Source organism: Coloeus monedula (genome assembly GCF_965178545.1).
Source record: "Coloeus monedula genome assembly, chromosome: 5".
NCBI lineage: Eukaryota > Metazoa > Chordata > Aves > Passeriformes > Corvidae > Coloeus > Coloeus monedula.
In genome coordinates, this window is record NC_138785.1 from 16,822,694 (window position 1) to 16,849,094 (window position 26,401).

Below are 26,401 nucleotides of genomic sequence, written 5' to 3' on the forward strand. Positions count from 1 at the left end.
TAAATGAAGGACTACTTAGCCCTTCTTCTTCCTATTCTTCTTATCCCCCAAATCTCCTCCCCTGTTGGAGTCAGCATATTTCATGTGTTTTTCTGACGGGTTTACTATTTCATCAAAATCCTGCTTTGACTTCAGCGATGATAAGGTGACTTTGAGGGCTAATTGTGCATACCTGGCTGTAAGTCTGAAATAAACATTATTTTGAGCGTTGCTCTTCGCTGTGTTTGCCCCCACAGTCCATCAGTTTGGAATTTCACGCTGATGTTTAGTTGACACTGTGATTCAGCAATACCATAAATGTAACTGTATATTAAACAGCAGAACAGGTCGTGCTCGCTCCCTAGTCCTGCTCACTTAATAGCCAAGGATGTTTCAAACAAGGTCCATATGCTTAGTCCAACTAATGAAGTCTGGCATAATTAAAGGAGAAGAAAATGGGAATCCTTTTAATTAATTTCTCTTATAAGACGAGGTAGAAGCATTTTTCTGCCACAAACTACTCACTGTTGTGTTTACAATACAGAACCTGAATTGCATCCAGCACAACTTTTCCATCGCTAAATTGCTTTTCCTGTCCTACCAGGAATAAAATCGGGAAAACAGGAGGGATGAAGAAGGGGAAGAAGAATACAATTGGTTGTGTTCACAGATACATAATTTAAATGTAACTACAGACATATGAACTACTGGAAAGCTCTCAAGGGATTTTATGCCAGTATAGCTCTCAGCACTACTTCATTTCATAAAGAGGAGTTCAAGGCAAATGAGAAACACCACCCATAGCTATGCAAAAAGCCTCAGAGCTCAAAAGTGAGCTGTGCTCTGCTGTATTTTCCTGTTGTGGCAAAAAGATTGAAACTGCTACTTGTCTTTTGAAGATAGGCAAAACCCCCTTGTTCTTCCTTCACCCTGCCCAACTGAGCCACTCAGCTGGTGATTCAGCCAAATGCTCACACATATGGCAAACACAGAGTAAAAAATAGAATGGGTTTTCTGGGTCACTTGACTCCAGTTCCTTACCCTGTGATGTTACCAGGTCATAAAGGGACTGTTTGTGAGGATATGACATATGCCTTCAAAGAAGTATCATTGTTTTAAACAAACTAGAGCCAGGCAGCTGTAGACTTTCTTGCATTAAAGATTAGAGACCTTTTTAAGATTTCCAGTGTGTGTCTTAGTGATAATCAGAATACACGTACATTGTTCTTGCACCAGAACTGCCCTTTATCTGAAACAGCAGTCCACCTTTCATCCTTCCTTCCACAGTATTTATTCCCTTAGTACATTTCTGGAGAACACCACTCTCCCCTCTAAATGTACACTGAGCCTTTTCCTATACAGAACACAGTTTTCCTGCTGTACCAATCCCTCACTGCATATGTTCTTGTTGGAATGCCTGCTCTGGACATATGCAATCACAGCTGTACATGGTGAAATGAAATAAGCAGTGGTGGCAGTGCAAACCAACAGCAGCTACTGGGAATAGGTCACACAATAACTTTCTGTGATCACATTTACCTTCCTTGAAAGCTCCCCAACACTGATTGTTCATGTTCATCCAGTGTTCTGCTCAAATTCTACTTTTGTTTTCCTGGACTGTTTCCATCTTAAGCACTTCTCATTTGTAGCAAAAGTTCTTGTTACTGGCCCTTTAGGTCATAACCTTGTCCTCTGTGCTATTAAATTTCATTCCATTTCTATTACTCTGGTCCCCAAAGTCAGTGAATCTTTCTGTATGATATCCAGTCATCCTCCCTATTGGCAGCTCAGGTCATCAGATTTCATTAGTGCATTCCTAGGTTTTTATCTTAAAGGTGCCACTCATCAGTTTAAAGTTAAGTACACAGGTGCTGGTGTTTGCAGAGGCCTCGATCTGTATCACATGGAGAATTTGAAGTTTTAGTGAAGTCTCCTTTTAACACAGCTCTGATTGAACCAGGACACGGCTGGGAGGGAATAATTTGCCCATCATTGCCTCTTTGGCTCATGGCAGTTCTCATATGGGAACTCTCCCTCTTGCTCAGTTTTAGTGTGTGATAGGGTTTGGGATTTAGACTTCATACATTTATTGCACACATAAGGAAGCTCTGATGCTTTCTTTCATAATGAACCTTTATCTCTAGGTCCAGTTAAATAACATGCTTTTCAATTACCTTTAGAAGGAGATCCTAATAAAAACACATGAATCTTGAGACCATGCTGTAACCACTGCAATGATTACTGAGGATGCTCTTCAGTACAATGACTGAGATTATTCTCCTTCACCCTTCATCCCAGATTTACCCACTGGACCCACATAAATGGAAAGGTGGGGGAAGTTTAGCTTGGATTGGTAGGTTTCTGCACCCCAAACCTACAGAAATTCTGTTTCCTAAGTGACAAGTTTTCATAGTTTTTGAACTATAGTAGTCAAAGTGTTTTCTTGACGTTTTTCTCAGTCCAGTAATAAGGTAGAATTGCATTATCCCTTCCCACTACCATCACAGAAACACTTAATTGCAGGATAAACTGAGAGATGTACTGTGGTTAAACACTAATAAAAAGGAAGGAGGCCCAACAATGTTTTTTTTAATCATTTCAATTAATTTCAGACTTGTTTTGAATTAACTTTAAAGGTACGTCTTCCTGAAATTTAAAACAGAATCATGGAGACTCCATCTCATCTGCTGAATTAGTTATTTGCTCTTTGTTTTACAGCTGAAGAGAGGAAGACACCCAGTGAATCTAACAGTCCATCTTCATCTTCGCTGTCAGCACTAAGCGACTCTGCCAACAGCAAAGAAGATGCAGATATAACCCCAAAAAACAAGGGGTCAAACAACCTGCTGGTCATTTCTGTAGTGCCTGGTAGTCAGACCTCAGTGAACACTGAAGAGAAGTCAGAGAAAGGTAAAAATACTCTTTAACAAATACAAGCTTTCACTCTCTATGCGGTTGACCTGGCCACAGTGTTAGGACTGAGTTTCCCTGTTCTATTTTTCAGGCTTTGAATGTGTTTTCTGTAACTTTGTCTGCAAAACAAAAAACATGTTTGAACGTCACCTGCAAATCCACCTGATCACACGAATGTTTGAGTGTGATGTGTGCCACAAGTTCATGAAGACACCTGAGCAATTACTGGAGCACAAGAAATGCCACACTGTCCCCACCGGTGGGCTCAAGTAAGGAAAGCAAGTACACAAACTTTTACTGTGTTAAGCACCTTAATACTGTGGGGATAGGACAAAAGGAAGTCAGTCAGACAGGGTTGGTTAATTAAGAATCCAGATTTGGGGCTTCCTTGTATTTAGATGACCCAAGGCCTGTCAGGCTTGCATCATTACAGCAGATTGGTAAACTAGGAGCAGAGGAGCTGTAACAAACTATGGTCCTTTCCGTTTTCAAGTCAAAGAGGAGACAGTGTGTGATGGGTCCTACAGAGAATGAGGCAGCACTGCAAAGAGCTTTAGGCAGACTAAGGGGTTTTTTTCAAAGCATCGAAGCAAAAAGAAGCACCCAGCACGGGCTCTGTTTTGCACCTGGCTCAAAGAAACTAAATCCTGTACAGCCTCTGCAACTAGGTATGAAGTTACAACCTTAAAGGTTATAGCCTTTGTGTACTCAAATGCAAAGTCATTTCTCTCCAAGAATGAAGAACTTGGATGCTTTCTGCTTTGTTTGCATGCCCCACAGTAATCACTACTGTATAAATTAACATGTAATGAGTAATACAGTCTTTTAAGAAAAAAAGCCCTTTGGTTTTGGCTGCGGTGGTGTCCTTTAAGGTCTTTTGGTGCAGAGCAGTGTTTCTAGAGAATGCCCTCATGTCAAAGTCAGACCCCTGAGGGGAAGGAGGGATTGCTGGGGCCATATGCTTGCTCTCTGGGCAGGCAGTGTGACGTTATGAAAGAGGCACGGCCCTGGTCTCTGTTTGTTCTAGCTGCTGCAGGAAAAAAAACTGGAACCACTTGGAGCCCAGCTAGGGTTCAGCACAGGGCTCCCAGCTTCTGTTGCTCTTGCTGAGCAGCTGATGTTTTCAGTGCACTGTGGCTGGGACATGAGGAGCGCGCCACGTTCAATGTTACCGCGCACAGCTCCCTTGGTTTGCCCTGCAGCTTTGGAAAACTGGTCCTGTTTGCCAGGCAGCCTCTGGTCTCCAGCTCAGTAGTTCCACAGACTGGGATCTGTGGTCACTTGAGATGAGATGACTGAATCTGGGAAGAAGACCAGATTGAGAAACAATTAGTGTGCCAGAACGATGAGATGTCTGCCTTGGACATACAGACCAGTTGTCTAATGCACATTTGGTTTAAGCTGCATAAAATCTGTTCTATTTACCAAGGAAAAACCATGACCTATGACTCAAGTCTTCCTGACAGAATGGGTTTCTCAGTCTGTATTCCTGCCCAACTCAAGTGATAATTAGGTACCTTGAAAGCTGCATCTAAGAAAAAGCTCTGATTTATTTTTTTTTAAGGCATCCAGAAGAGCCTGAAGAGATCTAAGTAAATTGTATTTTTCTGTCTCCTGTTTGCTGTGGGGGAAGAGAAAAAAAACATGATTCTTCCAGCTCCAGGTCAAAATCTGAGATTCTGATCCAGAGAGCACCCAGCCCAGGAGAGGTATGTGTGCATTGACAGCCAAGTCCTCTGGTGCAAGAGATAATCACATTAGAAACCTCAGTGACAGGCTCCCTCTCTGGATCAGAGTGCTTGATGTGCATCAGGAGAACTGTCCAGGTGTTTTAGTATCTCTTTGTCCTCCTGTTATTACTCACTTTCCTAAAAAATCTCTTGATTAGCTTGTATATTAATATTAAACCTGTATGTGCACCCAAATGTAGCAAGGAAGACACACATAGAGAGGATCTCTGCTTAGAAATTTTCCAAAATGACAGAACACAATTAGCAGACCTGCTAAACAGTGAATGCAGATGTGTGGCAGCTGGGATGTTGGAAGACAGTAGCCAGGTTCCTTAGTTGTAAGTTTTTATCCAGCCCTGCTCTCTGAGCTCACCAATTCCACGTGGAAGGCTGTATGCTTGCTTCAGTACAGCAGAGATCCCTGGCAGGGAGCTGTCCCCACCAGCTTCCTCTCAGCTGCACCAAGCAACAGCGGGTGTGTCCAGGCTTGTTCAGCGTGCAGCTCAGGCTTCTTTCCAAGCTTCCATGATTCCCTCCTCTACCCTTCTCAGCCCCTCCTGACTCAGGAACTGGGGTGAGGCCCTTTGCCATGTCCACCCTGGGCCGGATGCTTGCTGCTGTGAGTAAGCAGAACCCACATCCTGTTCCTACACAGGAGCCATTCCTGCCATGGCAGAGGCGGCTGTAGGCAAACACTGCCAAGCACACGCCCCTTTCAGCATAGCTAGCTCATCTCCCAGAAATGGGAGTCCCTACAAATCATCCTAACAGCCTGGCTTTCAGCTGTTCCTGTAGCAGGATACCCAGCGAGCTTGTTGTTCAAGGTCACATAAAAGGGATTTCCTAAGCCTTCACTGTACATGTGGTATTACAAGTTTATTCCATCTTTACTTAAACAGCTGCTTTCATACTCATTTGTAAACACTCACTTTAAACCACTTCTTAATGGAAAAAATGGCCAAAGTGACTTCATGCAAACACTAGGAATCGTTACACAAGGTACCTGTGCATCAGTCACCCACCCTGCACTCCCCAGCCTGCTTTGGGGGAAGACCCCATCAAGGTAAGCCAGAAGGTTAAAGGGATGTTTCTTCAGAGTGAATCAGTGTTTCCCTAGGAATGCCATTAAATGGGCAAACCTCCTCTAAACAGAGATGTGTCAAGGTGAAGCAAATATTGGAAAGAGGCTTCACAGGGAGAACTGAGTGCCTTTTTCTCTTCCTTAGTAGGTCAGAAAGGGGTGAGTGACAGGGTTAAAGCAGGAATGCAGGTCTGCCAGCTGAGTGACTCCTCTTTTCTTTGTCCCTGCCCTTCCTTGCTGTGTTACCAGGTGCCCGTTCTGCATCTACTCCACGAACCGCCCCGCAGCCATGGAGTGCCACCTGAAGACTCACTACAAGATGGAGTACAAGTGTCGGATCTGCCAGACAGTGAAAGCCAACCAGCTGGAGCTGGAGATGCACATCCGCGAGCACCGCCTTGGCAACCATTACAAGTGTGACCAGTGTGGCTACCTGTCCAAGACGGCCAACAAGCTGATCGAGCACGTGCGTGTCCACACCGGCGAGCGCCCTTTTCACTGTGACCAGTGCAGCTACAGCTGCAAACGCAAAGACAATCTCAACTTGCACAAGAAACTGAAGCACGCTCCACGCCAGACCTTCAGCTGCGACGAGTGCCTGTTCAAGACTACCCACCCTTTTGTCTTCAGCCGCCACGTGAAGAAGCACCAGAATGGGGACTGCTCTGAAGAGGAGAAGAAGGGCCAGTATTCAACCTCCAAGGAAGCCAGTCCGCTCCTACCAGTGAACAGCTCCAGGAACCTTCTGTCACCCCTCTCAGTTATGTCTGCCTCCCAGGCTCTGCAAACAGTAGCTATGTCAGCCGCACACGGCAGCGGGGCAGAGCCAAACCTGGCAGTGAAAGCCTTGGCCATCAACGGCACTTCCCTGTGCTTTGATAAATACTGGAACTCAGAGTTTGCCCACCTTATTCCTTTAACAATGTTTTTCCCCAAAAACCACTACGATCTCACATTCCATCCACCCAGACCTCAGACTGCACCGGGAGGTGCCTCTTCACCTAAACACTCCTTCCTTGCCTACCTTGGACTAACAGAAAGGGCAGAAACTGTCTGAGGGCAGTTGCATTCTGTACCAAAAATCCCCCAACAAACCCAGCAGGTTACACATTGCTGCAAAACGTAGCCCCAAGAGGTAACGAACACTTGTACTATATCATTAGTAAGGTTTAGCAAATGGCTCTGTGTGTATTCTTATTGCATTGACATGAAAGCTGCTTTATTAAATCTCCAAGAGGTGATCTACTGCATACTTCTACCTTCAGAGGCATGTTCCCAGTACTCTTATCTAAGAAACTATTTTGTCTTGTTAAGCTGAAAAAAGAAGAGTGTCCTTATTGGCAATCAGCACTTGTAAGATGACATATTGATGCATTTTATTTTTGGGCTTTGTGTGCGTGCGGGTGCGTGGAAGAGAGTCTGCCTGTAGTGTGCCATGACATTGCTTTTGCACATCCCTTGGACTGGCTTATTTAATCATTCTTCTTTTCCCCTTTTCACACACTCGCTCCCTGCCTTCCCCTTGCCTCCCCCTGGATTGTGTAGCTGTAAAAGGAGCCATGTTTGGGGCAGGGCAGGGGGAGAACTGGTGTATTATTTCAGTGCTGTTTGCAGCTTCCTTTAGTTGTTTGATGCCTTGTACTCAGTTGTCAAGGTTTGAGAATTTGGGGTAGAACTGATGAGGAAAAAAGTTGCTTTCAGCACTGCAGGATGAGAGCATGACAATGAAAAGTGTGTGTCAGTCCACACACACAAGCAGTGTGTGCAGCCCACAGACCCACACAGCAGGCCCAATTCTCAGCTCTTACACAGGTGTGACAAACACCTGCCTCTGGGCCACAGCATACATCTTTTTTTTTAAAAGGGCATATAAATATTATATATATACTGTATTATGCAGTGGTTACCTTTTAGTTTGCAGGAACAACTTGTATAACTAGAATTCTATGGTGGAAAAAAAAATCCAACAAGGGGATTTAAAAAAGGGTATGGATAAATTCTGGGTATAAATACTCAGACTAAAAAAAAAAAAAAAGGCAGTTTTGCACAGTGCTTTAGTCTTGCACTAGTTTGTTTCTCACTTGCAAAAAAAAAAAAGAAAAAACTAATTGTGGGCTGAAGTTATTAAGACTGTTTATTTGAAAAGGTACCAGTAACTTCTTTGAAATATAAAGCTATAAAAAAATGCTTTTGGAACCATCCAGTTCTCTTTTATACCCTCAGTATTTCAACTGTACTTGCAAATTTGACAGTCCTCTCCCTCCCCTCCATGTCATCAGTAATACTTTATTCCTTTCTGTTGATGGCAGATAGAGTGTGTCCTGCTAGGAAGCTAATTTTGTACTTATTTAATGCTCCTACTCGCGGTCATTAAAATGACATGTTATATGTAGCACTTTATTGCAGGAAGAAGCAAATGCAGATTGGTTGTATAACCTTTGTTAATCTCAAAATGCCAAGAGTGATCCTAATGTAAGAGAAGCTAACTGACTGTTAATTGATTTCTGTTCCTTAGACAACTTAATATGCGGGAAGAAAGATTGGGATTAAAAACACTGTTCTACAATTGGAAGTATAAAATGTGAAGCATTTCCAAATGATCATGTGATGTACAGGAATGCCTTCATACTGAATTATTGTTTTCCATGATGTCTCTTGGATTTGGATCTGGCTGTCTTTCACCAGCTATTAGAAGTGTCTGACCTAGCTTTTGCCACAGTCCCCTCCCTGTCCCTTGGCCAAGCCACTGTAGAAGGTGCCCTGAGTCACATCTTTCATGCTATCTACCCACCCTCGTGCTGTCCTGAAGGAACTTCCTCTGCAGGTTGTTGTGGGATGGGGGCATCCAACCACCCCTTGTTCGTGACAGCAGGAAAGCAACGACCGAGTTCAGGAAGGCATTTCTTGTCCACAAGGGCTCTTAGCCATATGGACAACTAGAAATGTAACTCAGTCTTCATTAGTTCTTAAATGAAGCTTGTGTAGAAAGACTTTTTGGATGCAAAACTTGCATCACTTTAACCTATTTGCAATATTCCTACATTTGTTTTGTACAGAGATGGCCAAACATTCTCCACTGTCATGACCAAATTCTTCCTGTTCCTTCCTGTTAGGAGGACATCCTAATCTCTGCACTCCTGTTAACATACTGGAAGCTAGTTACAAGGGGGAAATATCCAAAATCATAGCAGGTTATCATTTGGCATTATTAATTACAGGACAGAAAAGTGTCACCATTTGTTTACATTCCAGCAGACAGTTTTGGTTCTAGCGAGCACGTGGCGGTTCTGTCTTTGCAGTGAAGAAAACCCATCTGCTCCAAACTGTGTGTAAACCTTTGTAAACTTACCTACTCAGGGCCCTGCTCACCATGCTTTACTCCATCAGAACTCCTGGGCACGCCTCCCTGGGAGTACAGACAAAATAGAAAATACTGTGTTGGTAAGTACTCAGAGCATAAAATAGTTACTATCTCGACAGCATGAAATCTGTAATCTGTATCCAGCAGCTCTACCAGTTCTGTAAAACACACTCCACACACGCATCTCTGACCACACCACAGAAAACCAAACACTCCCAAATCAAAAAGCTTATTTTTCACACCAACTACAGGTAAAGTACAGCTGTCCAGGAGGAAGAAGAAGTAGGAATATTATAGTAGGCCACTGTATCTAAACCAAATGGCAGTTTAAATAGGGCTGGAACTTCCAAGAATGAACTGCACGCATGTGACCGCCACATGTTTCAACCATGTTCCACTGCACCAGTATCTGACCTGGCAATGTTTAGTGTACCTGGGAAATTTGTTTAGCACTTTGGAAAGGATAAATTCATTCTTTCTGGCAAGTTACAGAAGTTTTCTCTGTAAGGAAAAGTGTGTTAGGAGGTTTTTATTTTTTTAAGAAAAAAAAATACACTATTTATCAGAGCTCTTGCATATTAAAATGATTGGTTTGCAGTTCAAGACTAAAGACAGGAAATGTTCTTCAGAGGTTCTCCCTACTGATTAATGACCAACAGTTCTGATAAATTCCCCCCCACCATAAAGGTAATTTCATACTGGTTTTCACTATGCATTCTTTAATGAAACAGCGTGTTTTTCCATTCAGTAATTCAGTTGAAGTTCTCAGCACTTTTTTCTTTCCTTTTTTTTTTTTTATTTGTTGTATTATGTTCAAATATCATTCTGTCAAGGTTTGTGTACATTAATAAAAATTTGTATTGTATAAAGCTTTTTGCATTATAAGGCTGTACAGGGTCATTTTGACAGTAACTGGTATATTTCTTTGCATCTTATGTTGCATTGCCAATTTCTAGTGTATCCAGTTTGGAAGTACAATATACTCTAATTAAAAAGGTTGGCTATATTCTGGTTTCTTTTTGGTTTTCCTTCCTCTCTTTTTTTCACCTTAAATATAGCTAGAGTTGATTTGGAGGGGGAAGGGAAAGGGTTCTCTTACAAGACAAGAAGATAACATCCTCCCTTTTTTCTTCTTACCAATAAAAATCAATCTTCAATTCAATTAGAAATTGAAAAGGAAAGCTCTGGCTCTCACTCCTGATGAAGAAATACAGCAAATAGTCCCTAAGACAGCTGCAGGACTTTACTCTGTGGGCTCTGTGCTTGTAGCAACCTTCCAGGTCAGTTCTGCAATGGGGATAATTCCTCTTCCATGCACTCTGCTCAGTCATGCATTTCAAAAAAATCAGCTCCTTAAGCAGTAGTTTGGTGGACTTGCTCCTTAAGCAGTAGTTTGGTGGACTTGCTCTTGCTTGGAAGTAGCCCAAAGGAACTCAGGGAAACTTCCTTAAAGATGAGCTAAGCAGTGAATAAAAGAACACAGTGCACTAAAACATTGTCATGAAAATAATTTTTTTTTAATTGTAAAAATATTGTGTCCTCATTTTATCAGCATTTTTGAAAAACCTGGGTTTTTAACCAGAAATTATTGGAATAATTAAAATGCACAGAGGGCACTAAAGAAGGAAACCCTAAGAGCAGACAAATTTCCAGGAAGCAAAGGTACTATTGAGTCAACTGAACAAGGAAAGATACTCAACATCCTAAAAGGAATTAGACTACTTACACACTAACCAAGGAAAGAAAAGATCTGGGTGTTCATTAGGTAAGAATTATCCTCACCTATATGAATGTTAACATTAAATACATGTGGACTGCCTTTTTCCCTCAGAGCAGTGTTAAGGTCTAATCAACTGAAAAAACTTCTTACAGTTACTTCTACTGAGGTGTGGATACTAATTTTCAGGGTCTTTATCAGTACCTTGTACCTGTTGATGTTAACAGGCTGGGTGTTGGAATTCACTGCTCCTCTTCTGCTGCTGACTCCTTTGCTGAAAGAAAAGCTTTGACAGAGTTGGTAAGTCATGGTGTCTCTCAAGAGGAGGTGGTGTCTCTCTTTCTCTTCCCTCCCACACTGTATCTGTAATAGAAAATATACAGTGATCTTCTCTGGAGTTTTTTGCACTAGACATAAATAGTTATCCTAGCAATTAAAAGGCAATCATGCAAATCATGCTCAGAGCAGCCCCATCCCTGTAAATGTTCAAGGCCAGCCTGAAGGGGACTTTGAGCAATCTGGTCTAGTGGAAGGTGTCCCTGTTCGTGGCTGGAGGGTTGGAACTGGATGACTTTAAGGTCCCTTCCAATGCAAACCATTCTGTGATTCTCTGCAGAAGTGGCTTAATTGTTTAAGTAAGTTCTAAATCACCAAAACCAGACTGCAGAATTACTTAAACTAAGGTGGGAGGGGGATGAATTATCCTACTGAATTATCCTGACTGCCTAAGTAGTCAGCTAGCAGTTAAGTCCAAGTCTTGTAGTAGCTTCAGCCCTTGAGCCATATGTGATAAGCTTTTGTTTAAAAGATCAGGCCCAGTCTCAACCAAAACATAAACTGCCTGCAATCAGCCTCTGTAGCTTTAGTCTGACAGAAAACCCCAGTGTGCATCCAAATTAGGGGTATTAGTGTGACATGCTGAGATGTGATAAGGAGCCCCAGTCCTTTGCAGCAGGTGGCTATAACATGCTTGTAGATCTGCATGATTTTAATCAATTAACTCAACCTTCCCTAGTCTGTGTTTTCTGATAATATTCCAATTTCCATGTATGATTATAGAAAACAGCTTCAGTTGTGTACTGACCCTTTCAGCAAAACAAGAAGTGCCCTGTTTTCATTCTGAATCTATGTACATTTTTAATATATGTTTTAAAAAATAAAATTGGCATTTTTTCAAGCAGTTATTTCTTACTATCCTACACATGCCACAGTCATCATGAGCCCAGCAGAACAAGGCTTTGAGAATTTTGGGGTGGGGGGAAAAAGCCAAACCAACAAACCTACAATTTTCTGTAACACTTTACTGTAGCGAGTGCTTCTCTACAGTGGAGGGGACAGCATCATTTATGCAGAGTCGTGTTTTCAGATCCTTGTTGTGTTAAAAATACATCAGTTATGCTCCTAACAGACAGACATCTGCATTATATCATCCACCATCTTATCTGCTGCTAATTGGCCTCCTTGTTGACAAGTCTCAGCAGCAAGGTTAAGTGCTGGCTGTAAAAGCAATGTAGCCTCTTGCCCGAGGGGTCAGAGCTCAGACAGACGGTGCTGGAGCCTGCATGGCCTCTTTCCCTGCTATATATTTTCTGGGAGCTAATAAAACACCAGGGCAATCATTCCTGCCTGGAGTCTGTCAGCCACCATGATGTCTGTGGAGCTGCAGCAAATGGTACCTCATCTGCCCAGCACAGGGCACTCAAGGAGTCTGCAAAAGAAAAAGGCATCTTCTCTTGCACCAAAGTTTTAGAAACTCCCAGAGAAGCAATGAAAAAATGCCTGAAGCGACAGCTAACCTTGAACATGGGGCAGCCGATGCCTCAGTGTCCAGCCGGAGCCCTTGGAAAAAGGGTGGGGGCAGACCTTGGCTGAGATCACAGGTTCCATCTGAACCAAAGACCAGGATTGTACCTGGCTGCTGGGCTCTTTGCAGAGCTCTTGGGAACATACCATAGAAAGCCATCCAGTTGCTGGATGCTAGGCACTACACTGGAAATGCAGCTGTTGGGCTTCCACATGTGCACAACACCTGTCTGACCAACCTGGCAGTGTCTTGATTTACATATATGACAAGGAAAGGAAAGTTAGAGCTGGAGCTGAGCAGTAGCAGGGGGAGGGGAATGCACTGATTGGAAATGTTTTATTAAGTTAAAAAGAAAAAAAGAAAAAGAAAGCAACCCCCCCAAAAAACCCAACAACTGTAGAGGAGAAGAGCAGCGCATCAAGTGATAGTATGGCACTATTTTTGCAGCCTCTGGCAGCCTATTTCCCTGTTTAAAATGGGGAAGGGCTTTCCATGCTTGGTTTTGCTTTGTTTTCATTTGGGTTTTTTTTAATCATTTCATTTTCCTCCACCTTAACCATGATTAAAACCAACATATGGCACAACTGTAAAAAAAAAAAGTCAACCTGCTCCCCGTCCCCCTTTTTTTTTCCAATTTAGGCTATAGTTAATTAAAAAATGCTTCAAGTTTCTGTAGCAGAAGTTCCTCTTCTGTTTGCATTTAGTTCTGCTCTACTTTACTTTTAGGACCTCTACTTTCTATCACAGACCTTTCTTTTTCCAGCACTTCTCAGACAGCATTTCACTGCAAGTGTAAACTTTGGATTGTTACTCTTCTGGCAATGTGCCTGTTTAAATAAAGAAGAGAAAAATGTTCTCTTGCTGAGCCCTAGACCTTCATGCCAATGTTCGCAGCACTGCCTAAAGTGACCAAAACTAAAAATAGGCCTTGCTTCCTGGCTGGTCAACAAAGCAACAAATACTTTCTTGATTCTTTCCCTGCTTTTTAAGCCTGGAATGTTCATTCACATGCCAGGCCGAAGAATTTGTTTTTTAAGAGATTGAACAGGAAGCCAGTTGGGAGGGTCAAAGCTGTGACTAAGGTGCTCACACATGGGTGAGTAGGACTTCAGAGCCATAGGTGCATCAGTGAACAGGAGCAGGTTTCTCCCAGTTTGCTCTCACTGCCTCGAGTTGCCACAAATTGCCACACGAGCCCGGGCTAGGCCCTGCTCAGGGCTAGAACCAGCAAAATAAATTAAGATGAACTATCCCCATCTGGTATTCCTCGACTGCAGGGATTAACACTTCCCTGGTACCTAGACTTCGAGTACGTAGTGTGCAATTGCATTCCAGCACAGTTAGAAGCAGTGCTTGTTTTAGCAATAAAAATCACTGGCTCTTTCTTTCCTGAAAGGAAAAACATTTTAAATGGGATGGGATTGCAAGTAAAGATAAATAGTTGCAGGAAAGCTCCTTCCATCAGCAGGATTCCGAAATAATATGAATACATTGGTGGCTGTCACTCATGCCAATGACACTTTTAAAATGTACCAGAATAGCTCTATTCACAGGTGTTACCAGAGCAATGCCCACTTGCACTCAGAATATTTAGTAAGTAAGCATTAAGACTTCATGTTTTTATACTTAGCTCCCTATTTTTAATGGGACTGCATACCCAGAACTTAATGAAAAGATCTAAATATAATGTCAGTGTGATTTAAAAATATGCACTGCATCTTTTAAGTTGACATTTCAATTAAAAATAAATAAGATCCATTTATATGGTGATACTGTGATAAGATTGCATCAGTCAAGTTTCATTCCTACTCAAAGTGACAGATTTCTCTAAGAGCCAGCAACTCAAACCAGGAAAATATTAAGGGTGAATTTAAGCACTTCACAAAAGTTGGGCTATCATATTTTATGGATAAATGTACTTTACAGAATCATAGAATCATTAAGTTTGGACAAGACCTCCAAGGCCCCCCTGTTATTAATGAACTAGTAAAGACACTTATTTATTATCTTTCACAGAGGTGACCAGGTTGCGATGTAGCTGAGCTTTCACCTTTCTAATTTTCTGTCTTCATGACCTGACATCCTTGTACTTTTCCTGAGTTGCCTGCCCCTTCTTCCAAAGGTCAGAAATTCTTTTTCTTCCCTCAGTTCACCAAAACCTCCCTATTCAGCCAGGCCAGTCTTCTTCCCCATTTTCACATTGTTACTTTTCCGTGGCAAGTCTATTAAAGGTAACAACTGCATATTAAATATTTATTCACAGTTAATTTTAACAGGAAAACAATGCCATGTGCACTGCAAAAGGTTCTTGTGCACATCTGCATGTGTGTACCACCATCTAAAGCTCTCCCAAGCACCTGCTTTAACTTGGCTGAGCAGCTCTGCTTTACAACCACTTCGTACTTGTGAACATTGCTGTTACCCTCCTCTAGGCCTTTCATGAAAAGCTCATTCTGCTCACAGTTCACTTCCACAGGTGGTAAAGGGGTTTTGACCTTGCTAGATCAGCCCTTCCATTTCTCATTTCCAGCCAGTATCCTGCTCTCCAGGTAAATGCTACCGACTAAACTTCAGAAGAAAGCAGAATTTAAAAATTAAAGTCCATAAACTGGGATTGCTCAGAGGTTTCTTCCAGTGGAATGTTTTGCTGTCAGACAAGTTTTAAAAGACCTAGGAATTTACTCTGGAGCAGATTTTGTGGTTCCTGACAAACTGGCTACTGGCCATGTTCTGACTGACTGCCTTTGGATCTGGTTCCCCAAATCCTGTACACAGAGCATTTTTCCTGGGCATTCTTTAGAAACTAGACACTCTCCATCAGGATTTCTGATTGTCATTTTAATAGCCAGTTCCTCAACTTTTGTATTGGCCACTGGCAGCCCAAGTCACATGAGTGTTGTCATTAGTATTTTCTGCCACCTAATCAATAGCTTGTTAAGGATCCAGGCTCTTATTTGGTGGTAGAGATTTCAAGAATCCTCCACATTTAGAGAGCCAGAAGAAAAGGGGTAGGGTATGGTTTTGTACTGTTCAGAAAAATCTGTTTCCCATTGAACTTTTTTTGTTTCCTGGGCTAGTCTAAGAGAGGAACTGAGGTAGTGACCAGATAAAAAAAGATCACCCAAAACTGTCACTGGCAGCCAAGAGGCCAGGACTCTGAAATGTCTAGTGGGAATGTTTCCTAACCTGCCAGAAGCTTGCATGGTTCAAAGCTTGCTCTTGGCACTGCCAAATGACCAGGGACTACCTCCTCCCCAGTCATCTGCCAATTCATGACAGGCCAAAAACTCGGAAGAAATCCCTTAGCTCTGCAGCTCTTTCTAGTAACCTCAAAAAAGCCAGGCTATTTACCTCTGACTCCTCTGAGATCTGCTGTCTGTAGGTTTGTTGACACTGAATTTACTGTGCAAATGCTGAAAGCCAGAGAACTTCCACCCCAGCAGAAGTGCACATACCTGATCTCCTCTTGCTCTACTCTTGCAGAGGGTGGACTGCTCATAGTAACATGTTGCAGGGTCATAAAAAACTCAGACCAATTATCTTGCTTCCAATGTGACTGCCAAGTCCCTCACATCATCTCATCACAAGCTTTCTGCAAGGGACTTTCTGAAGACTTCTCTCCTGTAAACAAAAAAGGAAAAAGCACTTCCAACACCCAACACAATTAATACCGTCAGTCAAGCCAAGTGAAATCGGATATCTTACACCATCCCAAGGATCCATTCAACTCGAATGCTGATGGTGTCCTTGTTTACCCTTTCCTTCCTGGCTATAAAGAGAACAGCCAGGAAGAAGCTACCCTCAAGGAGAGATACTGTCCCACCTCTTTCAAAGGTCTTTGAAAGATCTCCCAGGAAGGTGAGTGAAGAGTGAAACCTTCCAGCCACAGACTGAGACTGCTGCTAAGTGCAGGGGAAAAGTCTCACCCTCTTCAACTCCAGCAGGCAATCTGGGACACTGGGCACAGGCACGAGAAGACAGCAGCCTGTCCTCACACCATCCATCGATTGGGCACAGCCCAATGTATCTTGTGGGGTTCTTGGCAATTAGCACAGTTTCTCTTGCTAATGGAACATCAAGAATGTGACAAAGCCAATCCAGTCTTCGGCTCATTACAGGGAGGACCTGAGATTGGCAAAAAACTCTCCAGGAATGGAGAGGCAGGAGTTTGAGACTCTAATCAAAGACCTGTAGGAAGGTCCTGAAACCAACCCTTTCTCATCAGCAAGCTCAACATGGCTGTGCCCTTGACAAAGCCAGCAGGTTATTTGGATATGAGAGGTGTCAGAAAACAGACTAATGCAGCTTAACTAGGAAATGGGTAATGCATCCTTCATGTCTCATAGGCTGGCCACGAAGACAAGCAACTGGTTTTTTCTTAATTTATAAGGCATGGAAGTTAACCTCAAGCTACTTCAGTTCAAAATGTTCTTTTTTCCTGATGATGATCAAACAGAACACTGTAATTCAAACCCACATCCTGAAAAGGTGAACAGCAGCCAGCCATACCAAGTGCTCAGGGCACCTGCTGCCAATGATGTACCCTCTCCCCTGCACAAATAATGTCAGAATAGGAACATCTTCTTTAAGTAATTATCCTTCCTCATCCCCTGTCTTCACATCTTGGTTTGTCTGTGCTCATATAAATACCCCCTTAACTATTCAGGATCTCTTTAACTCAAAACGTAAATTAACCTAATTACACTAAATACCACAGTGCAGCAACTTTTTTAACACATCAAAACCAATATTTTCATTTTTTGCTGCAGGAAGAAACTGCAGACAGCAGCCAGATTAAAACAAACCAGTCTTTCTGAACAAAAGGTGCTCTTTCTAGAGAGTGGGCTCATTCATTACCTCCAGATTTAATGGACTGCAGATTCCTCAGCTTCTGGGAAATACAATTTGACAGTTTGTAGAGGAAGATTGATTTTATTTATACACATCTATAAATAAAGGCTCCATACTGTGGCATCAGCCAGTCAGATGCGTGATATAAGCTCAGCATCTCTTGAAGAGAAACAGCCAGGATTTTGGGCAAGGGACTATAGTGTGGATAATTTTCTAACTCCAGCTGAAAAATGCATTTTCCCTTATCTTACACTGGTGAAGAGGGCTGCACCTGTGAGGTGCCTCTGCCAGCACTGCCCTCTCAGGCTAGAGAGGGGTCTGTCAGCCTTTGCCAAACAAGTCAGAAGACAGAGATGCAAAGACACAGATTGGAAAGAAATGAAAGAAACGTGCTTTGCAAAAGTGGAACTTTGCCCTCAGTAATTAAAGGTAGCATGGATTTCACCCCAGCCCTAGCAGCTTTCAATCTACAGAGAGAAATAAGGAAAAGGAGAACAATACACAATACAATTCACTGTGTGAATTATACAATACACCTTCATGAGAATCTAAAAGTATGAGCAGAAGGAATCTTTGAGGGATGGCTAGTTTTAGCAAGGCCATACCACATAAACAAAAGATATCAAGGCAAAAAAAAAAAAGTGTGTGTGGGATGATCCAAATGGATTTTAATCTGTTTGGGCTACAGAAAACAGGTTTCCTGACTGAGAGCAATGCCTTGAATGACTTAACCACAAACAGGCCTTTTCAAAGAAGTTGTGCCCTTAAAGCTATTTACACAACAGCTGGGACTCCTGATTTTCCCAGCCCTGCTTCTTCTCCAGCTACAAAACATTTTATATCCTCAGTAGTTCTTGCCTGTTGCAAAGCAGTGAAAAAACCCTTGCCAAAGAGTCAGAAATGCAGAACTCTGAAGGAAATGAGACCTGAGACAATTGATTTAGGACTCTGCTCACCACTTTGTTTAGCACATTTTCCCAGGTTCCAAGCAGCCCAATATGCTTCCAAAGGACCATGGAGCAGTTTGACACATTGAAGAGGGGGAAAAAAAGATGGTAACAAGTGGTTGTTCTTTTTACCTCAGCTGTAAATCTGAGCACAACACCCAGGGCACACCATCAATTCCAAACAAGTGCAGGCAGATATACAACATGCTGCTTGCCCCAATCAAGCCACAGAGCAGCACAAAAAAAAAAATAAGGCTCTCTAGCAAGACATAAAAATACTCAAATCTGTTGTAAGCAGGAGTTCCGTTTTAAGGAGGTCTAAACTCTCCTAACTCCCAGAAAAACAATACCACTACCTAGACAGAGTAAGCCTACCCAAGACCCCAAACAGAATCCCTACAGCAGATGCAGATTGCAGCTGGTAATGGGAGCATTTTTAAGGAGCAGTGTGGTGTAAGAAGGCTAAAGACTGGGAAAAAACATATTCAAATCAGATAAAACTGAATCTTTGACAGGGGCAACATGATATTTATATCCTGGTGAGCTTTTACGGAGAAATAAAGAGATTCTGAGGAAGCACAACTATCCCCATGTGAGCCATCCAGGAATTTTATGGTAGGCAATCTAATCACCAGTACCATGATTGCTCTGCTCTAAGTCCAGCAGATCCAGTAATGGGCACAAAATCTATTGGTTGTTTCATGCCATGCTTGGTGCTTTAATCCTGTATATTTGGACAGGTTTGTATGAGGAAAGTTGAGGACTGACAGCAGCTCCCCGAGCTCCTGGAAAGGATTCATACCATGAAGAACCACAAAGCCATCTGATGCCAGAAAATACAAACCACACAGACCTTGAAACCTCCCTTTCTGCCACAAGGATTCAAGCTTTGCACTACCCAGACCAGGAGGATGAACTGAAACACTCTTTAGAGAGACCATTTGTCTATTTTTTTATAGGATGTTTTATTCAGGTCTCTCTTGAGTTCCCTAGTAGGGAAGGCAGATGTAGTCAATGCTGAAATTACATATCCATTAGCATTTGCCATGAATCATGTGGAATCAATCACAAGAGGGGTTTTTTGCCTCTGCCTGAAAGTACCCTGTTTTTCCTATGTGGGATTGTTTGACTACATCTGGTTGACTTGATCATCAGGAAGAATGAAAGCAGGATGCCCAGTCAAGTAAACATCACCAAACATCACTAAAAACCACCAACATTTACAATTCAATCTCTTATCAACCAGTTTCAGTTGTGAAAACTCAACTGTGGTTGGAAAAAAACAAACCAAAACACACACAAAGGGGGGAAAAAAAGGCAACCAAACTTCAAACACTCTGAATTCACTAGAAGATAGTTAAAGAGATGAATTAGTAAAACAAACCCAAAACAAAACACTAGGAAAAACACACCACAGTTCAGTACAAACAACAAACTAGATAAAGGCAGGGAACATCTACATTGCTTTTTCAAAGCACTAACTGTTACGACTGGTACCTCTGAGAATGAAACAGAGCAAGCTCTCCAGTGTTTTGACCTCCAGAAGGTCATGTTCACAAGTCAGTGACTGTAAGAGACAAGCTGGCATTCCCAGTGCCCACAACAATAGATCCAATTACTTCAACCAACATGCATTAAAAAGCAAATGCAGCACATAAAGCTCACATTGCTTCATTAATTCAAATACATATATGCACAGAAATGAAGATGAGAGAACAGCTCCCTTGCCATCTCTGTATGCTGTATGTGCTCTGCGTAACTTTCCTTACACATTTTGGCTTCCACATTTTCTCCCCAGGTGTTCCCTGTTGGAGACTCTTCACCCAAACTCAAACCATAATGAGACTGAATAAATTTGCTTTTGAATGTCATTCTTCCCACCATTATTCACTGCAATTCTTCAGACCTGGCGAAGGCAAAACACCATTTTGTTCTTTCAATTGCAGATGCATAGATCTGTGTGCTTAGTGAAAAAATTATTTCATACTCAGTACTTTTGAATTTGCTGAATAACCTAGCAGGTCAAATAATTCATTTTGAGAAGGAACAAAATCCTTCAGTAAGTGCACTGCCAAAGTAAAAAAGTTCGAAGGGGATCAACAGCATTTTATAAAAGGCAGATTGAAATAAAAATCCGCAAGCTCCAACAATAGCTACCAAATACCCTTTGCCCAAGGTGATTTGAGGAACAGCTGGGACCAAATCTCAATGAAAACCCCTTCACAAGTACCAGCACCCTCTATTCAGTCCCACTGGGTGGGGATGAAGTTTGCCTTCCTCCCTGGGAGGCCTTAGGCCATCACCAAACATGGCAGCTCTGTGGTTTCCCATCTTTGCAGCTCAGCTCCTGCACTGCCAGGCATGATTGTCACCAAAATCCTCTGTCACCTCTGTGTTCTCCTCAGGCAGGCAGAGCTCTGCTCAGTGGCTTCCAAGTGGCAGAGGAGCTGTGCTGACCTGAAAGGTGAGCTGGATATTGCAGTTTAATGTGGCCGCTAACCAGGAAGCTTTTCATGCCTACTTAGTAAATGTCCCTACTTACCTTAAATAAAACTGTGTTAGAAAAGCCAAAACAAAAATACCTATCAAGAGTATAGCAGACAAAACCAACTGTAAAATTGATACTGCTGCAGAAAAAGATGATGTAGCCCATTTTGCAAGGTTGCTAAATTATGTATCACTAAGGACAGCACACAGTGACCTATTAATACATCTAGAGCCCTTTGTTGCCCTATTATCAATAACAAACCTTCTGCACTATTTTGGGAAATGACCTTTCTCCACAGCGTGGTGTAGCACGAGCCAGGAACCTCCTGAGCTGTAATTCCAGCTCCACCATTGACTTTCTTCATGGTGAGGGAAAGTTGCTTTAACCTCCCAGGTGCTGTTTCTTTTTCTGTAAAGTCGTAGCAACATTCGCCTCCCTCTCGGCTCAGCGGAGTGCCTTACTAAGTTCAAATATTTGAGCAGAGCTGTGGGGATGCAAAATGCCAGATCAGTGTGACACATTGCTGCAGCTGCTTAAGGATATTAACAGAGCAGAAATTCAGCTGCAGCTGGAAGAACATATTGTGCAGAGCTCCAAGATTCTCTTTTCACAGGTGAGAATTTATAGCCACCAGCTTTAGGCTACAAATCACCACCCAGTAACATTTAACTTGTCAGTGTTTTCAAGCTAGTTTCTTTCTCAACTCACAAGAAAGAAAATCTCAGTGCTTGGTCCCACCTACATGGCAGCAGAATTCAGGGTAATGTTAGCAACACACATAATGGTAAAGGGTACACCTAAAATAACAGCATGCAGGGACCACAGGATGAGAACTACTGGGACAAGAGGAAGGCATAGAGGATACTCAGTTTATGCAACCTGGGACATTTCAAATGTCAAAAAAAAAAAAAAAAGTTGAGTTATAGGAAGTTTCAGAGATTAAAAAATAGAGCAGAGAAAGCAGAGACTGTAAAAACACCAGCTCTTTCTCTCTCTCTCTCTCTAAATAAATAAATAAAAGTCATGACTAAATTAAGTCATTCTGAAAACATGAACTATTTCATGTGCATATTTAATTTGCTTTGGCAGAATATTCCCAGGCTTAACCCCCTCAAGTTGCAGGAACAGGTGGAAAACACTTTAAAAATACAGGAACATGCATAAGCACGCAGTAAAACTATAGGAAGGCTATATTCCCAACTTGGGAAAAACCAGTCACATAACTCTTTTCCAAGGGGCCGCGATCAATTTGTTTTCAACACCTCACTTCTCTCCTGTGTTGTTACAAAAGATACTATCAGTATTTGAGAGTTGTCCAATAACTCTCTTTAATAATTTAACCAACAGTTTCCAAATAAAATTCACTTTGTGGCTTGAAACTCATCCTGCTAGAGGAAATTCCATTTCAATTCCTTTGTAATTGACAGCACAGCTCAAATTCCTAAATCTGCATCTCTAATTCTTCACAAATGAAGTGAGTTTCACAGCATGGAAGACTTAACCTGAAAGCCACACCACCACACCCATATTTACATGAGGAAGTTTCCAGGGTGAACACTATTCTTCCATCAGGATGATCGTCAAATGCCCTCAAAAACTCAACTATTATTTAAAAGCCCTTTGTCTCAAAGAGAGCAATACATTTGGCATGGATGTTCAAGCATGACATGATTCAAGTTTTTAAGAATTAAATTACGGCAGCTATTAAAATCTGCGTTTGAATTTAATATTTAATATGTATCTACTGACAGATTTCATTTACTCATCCTAATTAACAGTGCCCAGAACCTGCTTTTTCTTTAGACTGATAATAGCCAAATTTTAGCCCTGAGTGGGGCACAGGCATCCCTAAGGCAGCGGAGGTGCCGACGGGCCAAGCGCTGCCATACAGCACCATCTAAGGGCTCTCCATAAGTACTGCTGAGGGGATGTATGGAAGGAGACCTATGGACTGGCCTGTGGATGCTCCCAGCCAGCTGCCAGGCTCCCAGGCACACTCCCTGCCCTTACACCAGTGTCACCGCAGCAGAACTCTCTGAGCAACTGTTTCCTCTGGGAGTCGATGCCACTGATTCATCAGGAATCATCTGGAAAACAAAGTTACCGAGAAGCTGCCTGAGGAATAATTTTCAGACTAACAAGATCTACTTCTGTTAGCAGCAGCAATTTGTTTCTCTCTGTCGTGATCTCTTGGCATGCAGACAAGGTGGTTTATTACTAACACTCTAGATTAAGCACAGGAGAAGAAAATGTTACGGCTTCTAGATTTAGAAACTGAGAAACAAGAGTAGCTTTAATTCGATCCAGCTTGTGCAATATTTAAATCTCTATTTCAGCTTTTCCAGGCATATTTTTTTCTCTTCTTAATTTACACAAGTCTTGCTCATGAAAACATCTTCTTCTGGAGTGGTTTTGTGATGCAATCTACATGAGGAAATACCACACTAACCTGAAGATCCACTTAGTCCAGCCTTAAGGAACAGCCAATAAAGAAAAAAAAAAGAATTAGGAAACCAAAAGTATTCAAACTGTCCCACAGAAATGCCCTTGCATTTTAGATGTTCACTAAGGTTCAGTGTTCAAAAATGTTAGATGAGAGCTATTCAGACTAGACTAATTTACAGAATCTGTGCCTGTCTCCACAGCAATGTTTTCTGAGATGAAAGAATTGGCAGTGGGCCAAACAAGATTATTTTAATTATCCCAGTTTCCCTCTGAAATTTCCTGTCTCATTGCATATGAAGTTTACCACCCCAAAAATGGAAAACTGACCCTCCTAGCAGGACAAACGTCAGGCAGACTTTATTCTAGGACCTTATTCCATCACGTGTAGGCACATGCTCCAATGCTGACTTCTCCTGACCTCAGGGTGTGGAGAATCAGCAGCATTTCTAAAGATACCTTCCACATTCTAACATGGAAAGAATTGTGTGTGGTGAAAATGAGTGTCTGGAGCAGTGTCTCCAGCTAAACTGAAAGCCATGTGCATCATGCAAAACATGAAACTGGGACTTTCAACACATCGTAATTCAAAATAACTGCTTCATGTCAGTACAGAAATAAAGTATTCAGTGGCTTTTAGTTGTACTGGCACTGTACAGTGGCCGTGGTCTGCTCCATTGTTGCAGGTGTGGAAATGACAGTACTAAAGAGTCCCACATTAAAGACTGTTTCATTTCTAAGAATGTCACATTCCAGTGCATAGTGAAAAGGAAAAGTGAAGGATAACAATATTTGAATTGAAGTCTGAGACATTAATTTTCAAATCTAATCAGTTTCTATTGCCACTGCATGCAGAAAGAACCAGTCAGGTTGTAAGTGCTGTATCATAGCACTCAACAAAAAAGGTTTTTTTACTTTTACTGAAACTGTTTTTGAAAGCTTATTGATCTTGTTCAGAGTTCTCAACTTCTCCTGTAAATCACAAGTTAAGAACACGGCTTCAGCCACTTGTTTTGAGTCCCACAGGTATCAAGTATTAGCAGCTGCTGTTCAGTGAAGACAGACAAATTATACTCACAGCTCAAAATAAAGAAATCTGTTTGGGTGAACACAATTTGCTCTATTCAGCAAGCACGGGCACAAAAAGTCATTCCTCTCAGCCTCAGATAGCAGTCAGGACTTCCAGGTAGATCATTTCATTAAGATTTATGCAATCTAAAAAAAAAGAACAATATTTGCAAAATAATTCACATTCCCATTTGCTGATTGATTGAGCTCTGCCAGATGCCATGCACTTGCCATGCTTTTGACATGGCATGTAGGGCAGAAGCCAGTTTCCTATGCAGCTGCCTGTTCTGGAATGAATATCTGATCTATCTGATGACAATTAAGCAATTACAGCAATATTAATCCTCTACATGAATTTTACAAGATTGGGATAGCTGAACAGCAGAGTTTCTCTTTAAACTTCAAAACAGAAGGGACACCAGAGCATAACAGGCTTGTGAAACACATGCTGACCTTTCAACACATTGACCTGTAGTGCTCTGAAAAGCTACCAATGAATAGAGTGGAGGAGTCAGTGGGGGAGGTGACATGGGAGAAAGGAGAAAACCAGCACACTGACAAGGCATTATTTTCCACCTAATGTCCACAAATGTACAGGTGACTCAGGATAACAACATTTCTGGCAGAAGAACTATACAAATAGTCAGCTGTTTCTTACTCAGATCTAGGACTAAAAGACAAGCATCTGAGCAACAGTAAAAGCTCCTAGTCTAAGCTTCGGATGTCATAAGGCACATTAATTGCTGCAGCTTCTGGTGTCACTAAAGAGCCTTTGTCCAGTCAGACTAACAATTTACAGTTTAGAGTTAAGGTGAAACAATCAACTTATTCCTTGCACTTATTTTACAGGCTTTGCCAGATTTGATCAGATAAAAGCACACATTCAGTGCAGATCCTTAATCATTTTCAAACACGTTCAATACCCCTTCTAGTTCAGTTTGTGAAATCCCTTCTAAAAGATGTAAACCAGGAAATTCTTAGCGCCCCAATTTCCCTTTCCTCTGTGGATTATTTTGCCTACTTCAAAATACTAGGAAAGCTTCTCTAAATAAGAATAGACCTTACTGTGATGGCTGAAGTCTGTTTCTCCTTCCATGAGAGAAGGATCTGACATCACAGTCCGGGAACCAGCTCAGCTCTTTTCCCTGAAAAGAGGCAGGATACATCTTAGCATAGTTGACTTGTCCCTGTATTTCCCATCCTCCACATCTTCCTAGGACGGTGCCTGCTTTCTTCTAAGATTTGATGAGAGAGAGAAAGAGGAATAAAGGGCAAAGGTAAGCAAGAGGTCAAGAAGAGACGGTTTCCCTCAGACGCTGCTAACAAGGTACAGCACAGGAGTTTGACATGACTTCAGAAACCCTTGTTCTCCGCTGGTGAGCTCTGTCTGAGCCCGGGTTCACCGAGGTTACAGGAAAAGAAAAGGCTGTACTTTTGTTGATCAATGCTGCTAAGCAACACGTCATAAAAACCAACATTCCTCTTGTCTTCTGCTGGTTGCAATTAGAGAACTACAAACAGGATCACAGATTCAGGGCCAGGAGAAAACCTTTAGCAGTGTGAGTGTGTACTGCTCCGAGCCACAGTGCCCGTGCAGCATCTTCTCATTAGACACACATTCCGCATCCCCAGCCATTGCAGCCTGCACAGGGCAGGTCAGCCCAGGCCTCTGAAGCTGTAAAATAGCCTTTGGGTTCTCATATGTTGTAATCTTTAGGTTGTACTAGTCACTTTCAATTGAAGAATCAAAGCAAAAGTGTTGTCAGTCCCTGATTAACTTCATGAATATTTGAGTCATGTTAAAAGGTGCATTACTAAAGCTTTTATAGGCTACTCCACCAGTGGAAGAGCTGGAAGAGGAAATGGAGACATAATAAACAACACAGAGCAGGAACTCACTTTGCCACAATATTTTAAGGAAAATTACAGGAATCTTACCATGCATTCTGAAAGGTGAAGCTTTTAACTTGTTACAAGTAAACAATCATTTACTCAAACTACAAGAACTTATAACTAGTCC

General features: G+C 42.0%; 1 protein-coding gene across 3 annotated transcripts in view; it reads left to right on the forward strand.

The window, feature by feature from the left end:
• Window positions 1-9,965, forward strand: part of ZNF827 (zinc finger protein 827) — a 100,296-nt gene extending 90,331 nt beyond the window's left edge. The window contains exons 12-15 of one of the 3 annotated variants that reach the window (XR_014226389.1): window positions 2,698-2,889; window positions 2,984-3,161; window positions 4,457-4,601; window positions 5,953-6,064. Coding sequence is in view for 2 of the 3 variants with exons in the window: in XM_082281287.1 (XP_082137413.1) it covers window positions 2,698-2,889; window positions 2,984-3,161; window positions 5,953-6,760 (1,178 nt within the window). In the remaining variant the exon portion in view is untranslated. Of the gene's footprint in view, window positions 1-2,697; window positions 2,890-2,983; window positions 3,162-4,456; window positions 5,592-5,952 lie in introns of those variants that run through there. The other 2 variants (XM_082281286.1, XM_082281287.1) reach the window with 2 other exon arrangements.
• Window positions 9,966-26,401: the final 16,436 nt, after the last annotated feature.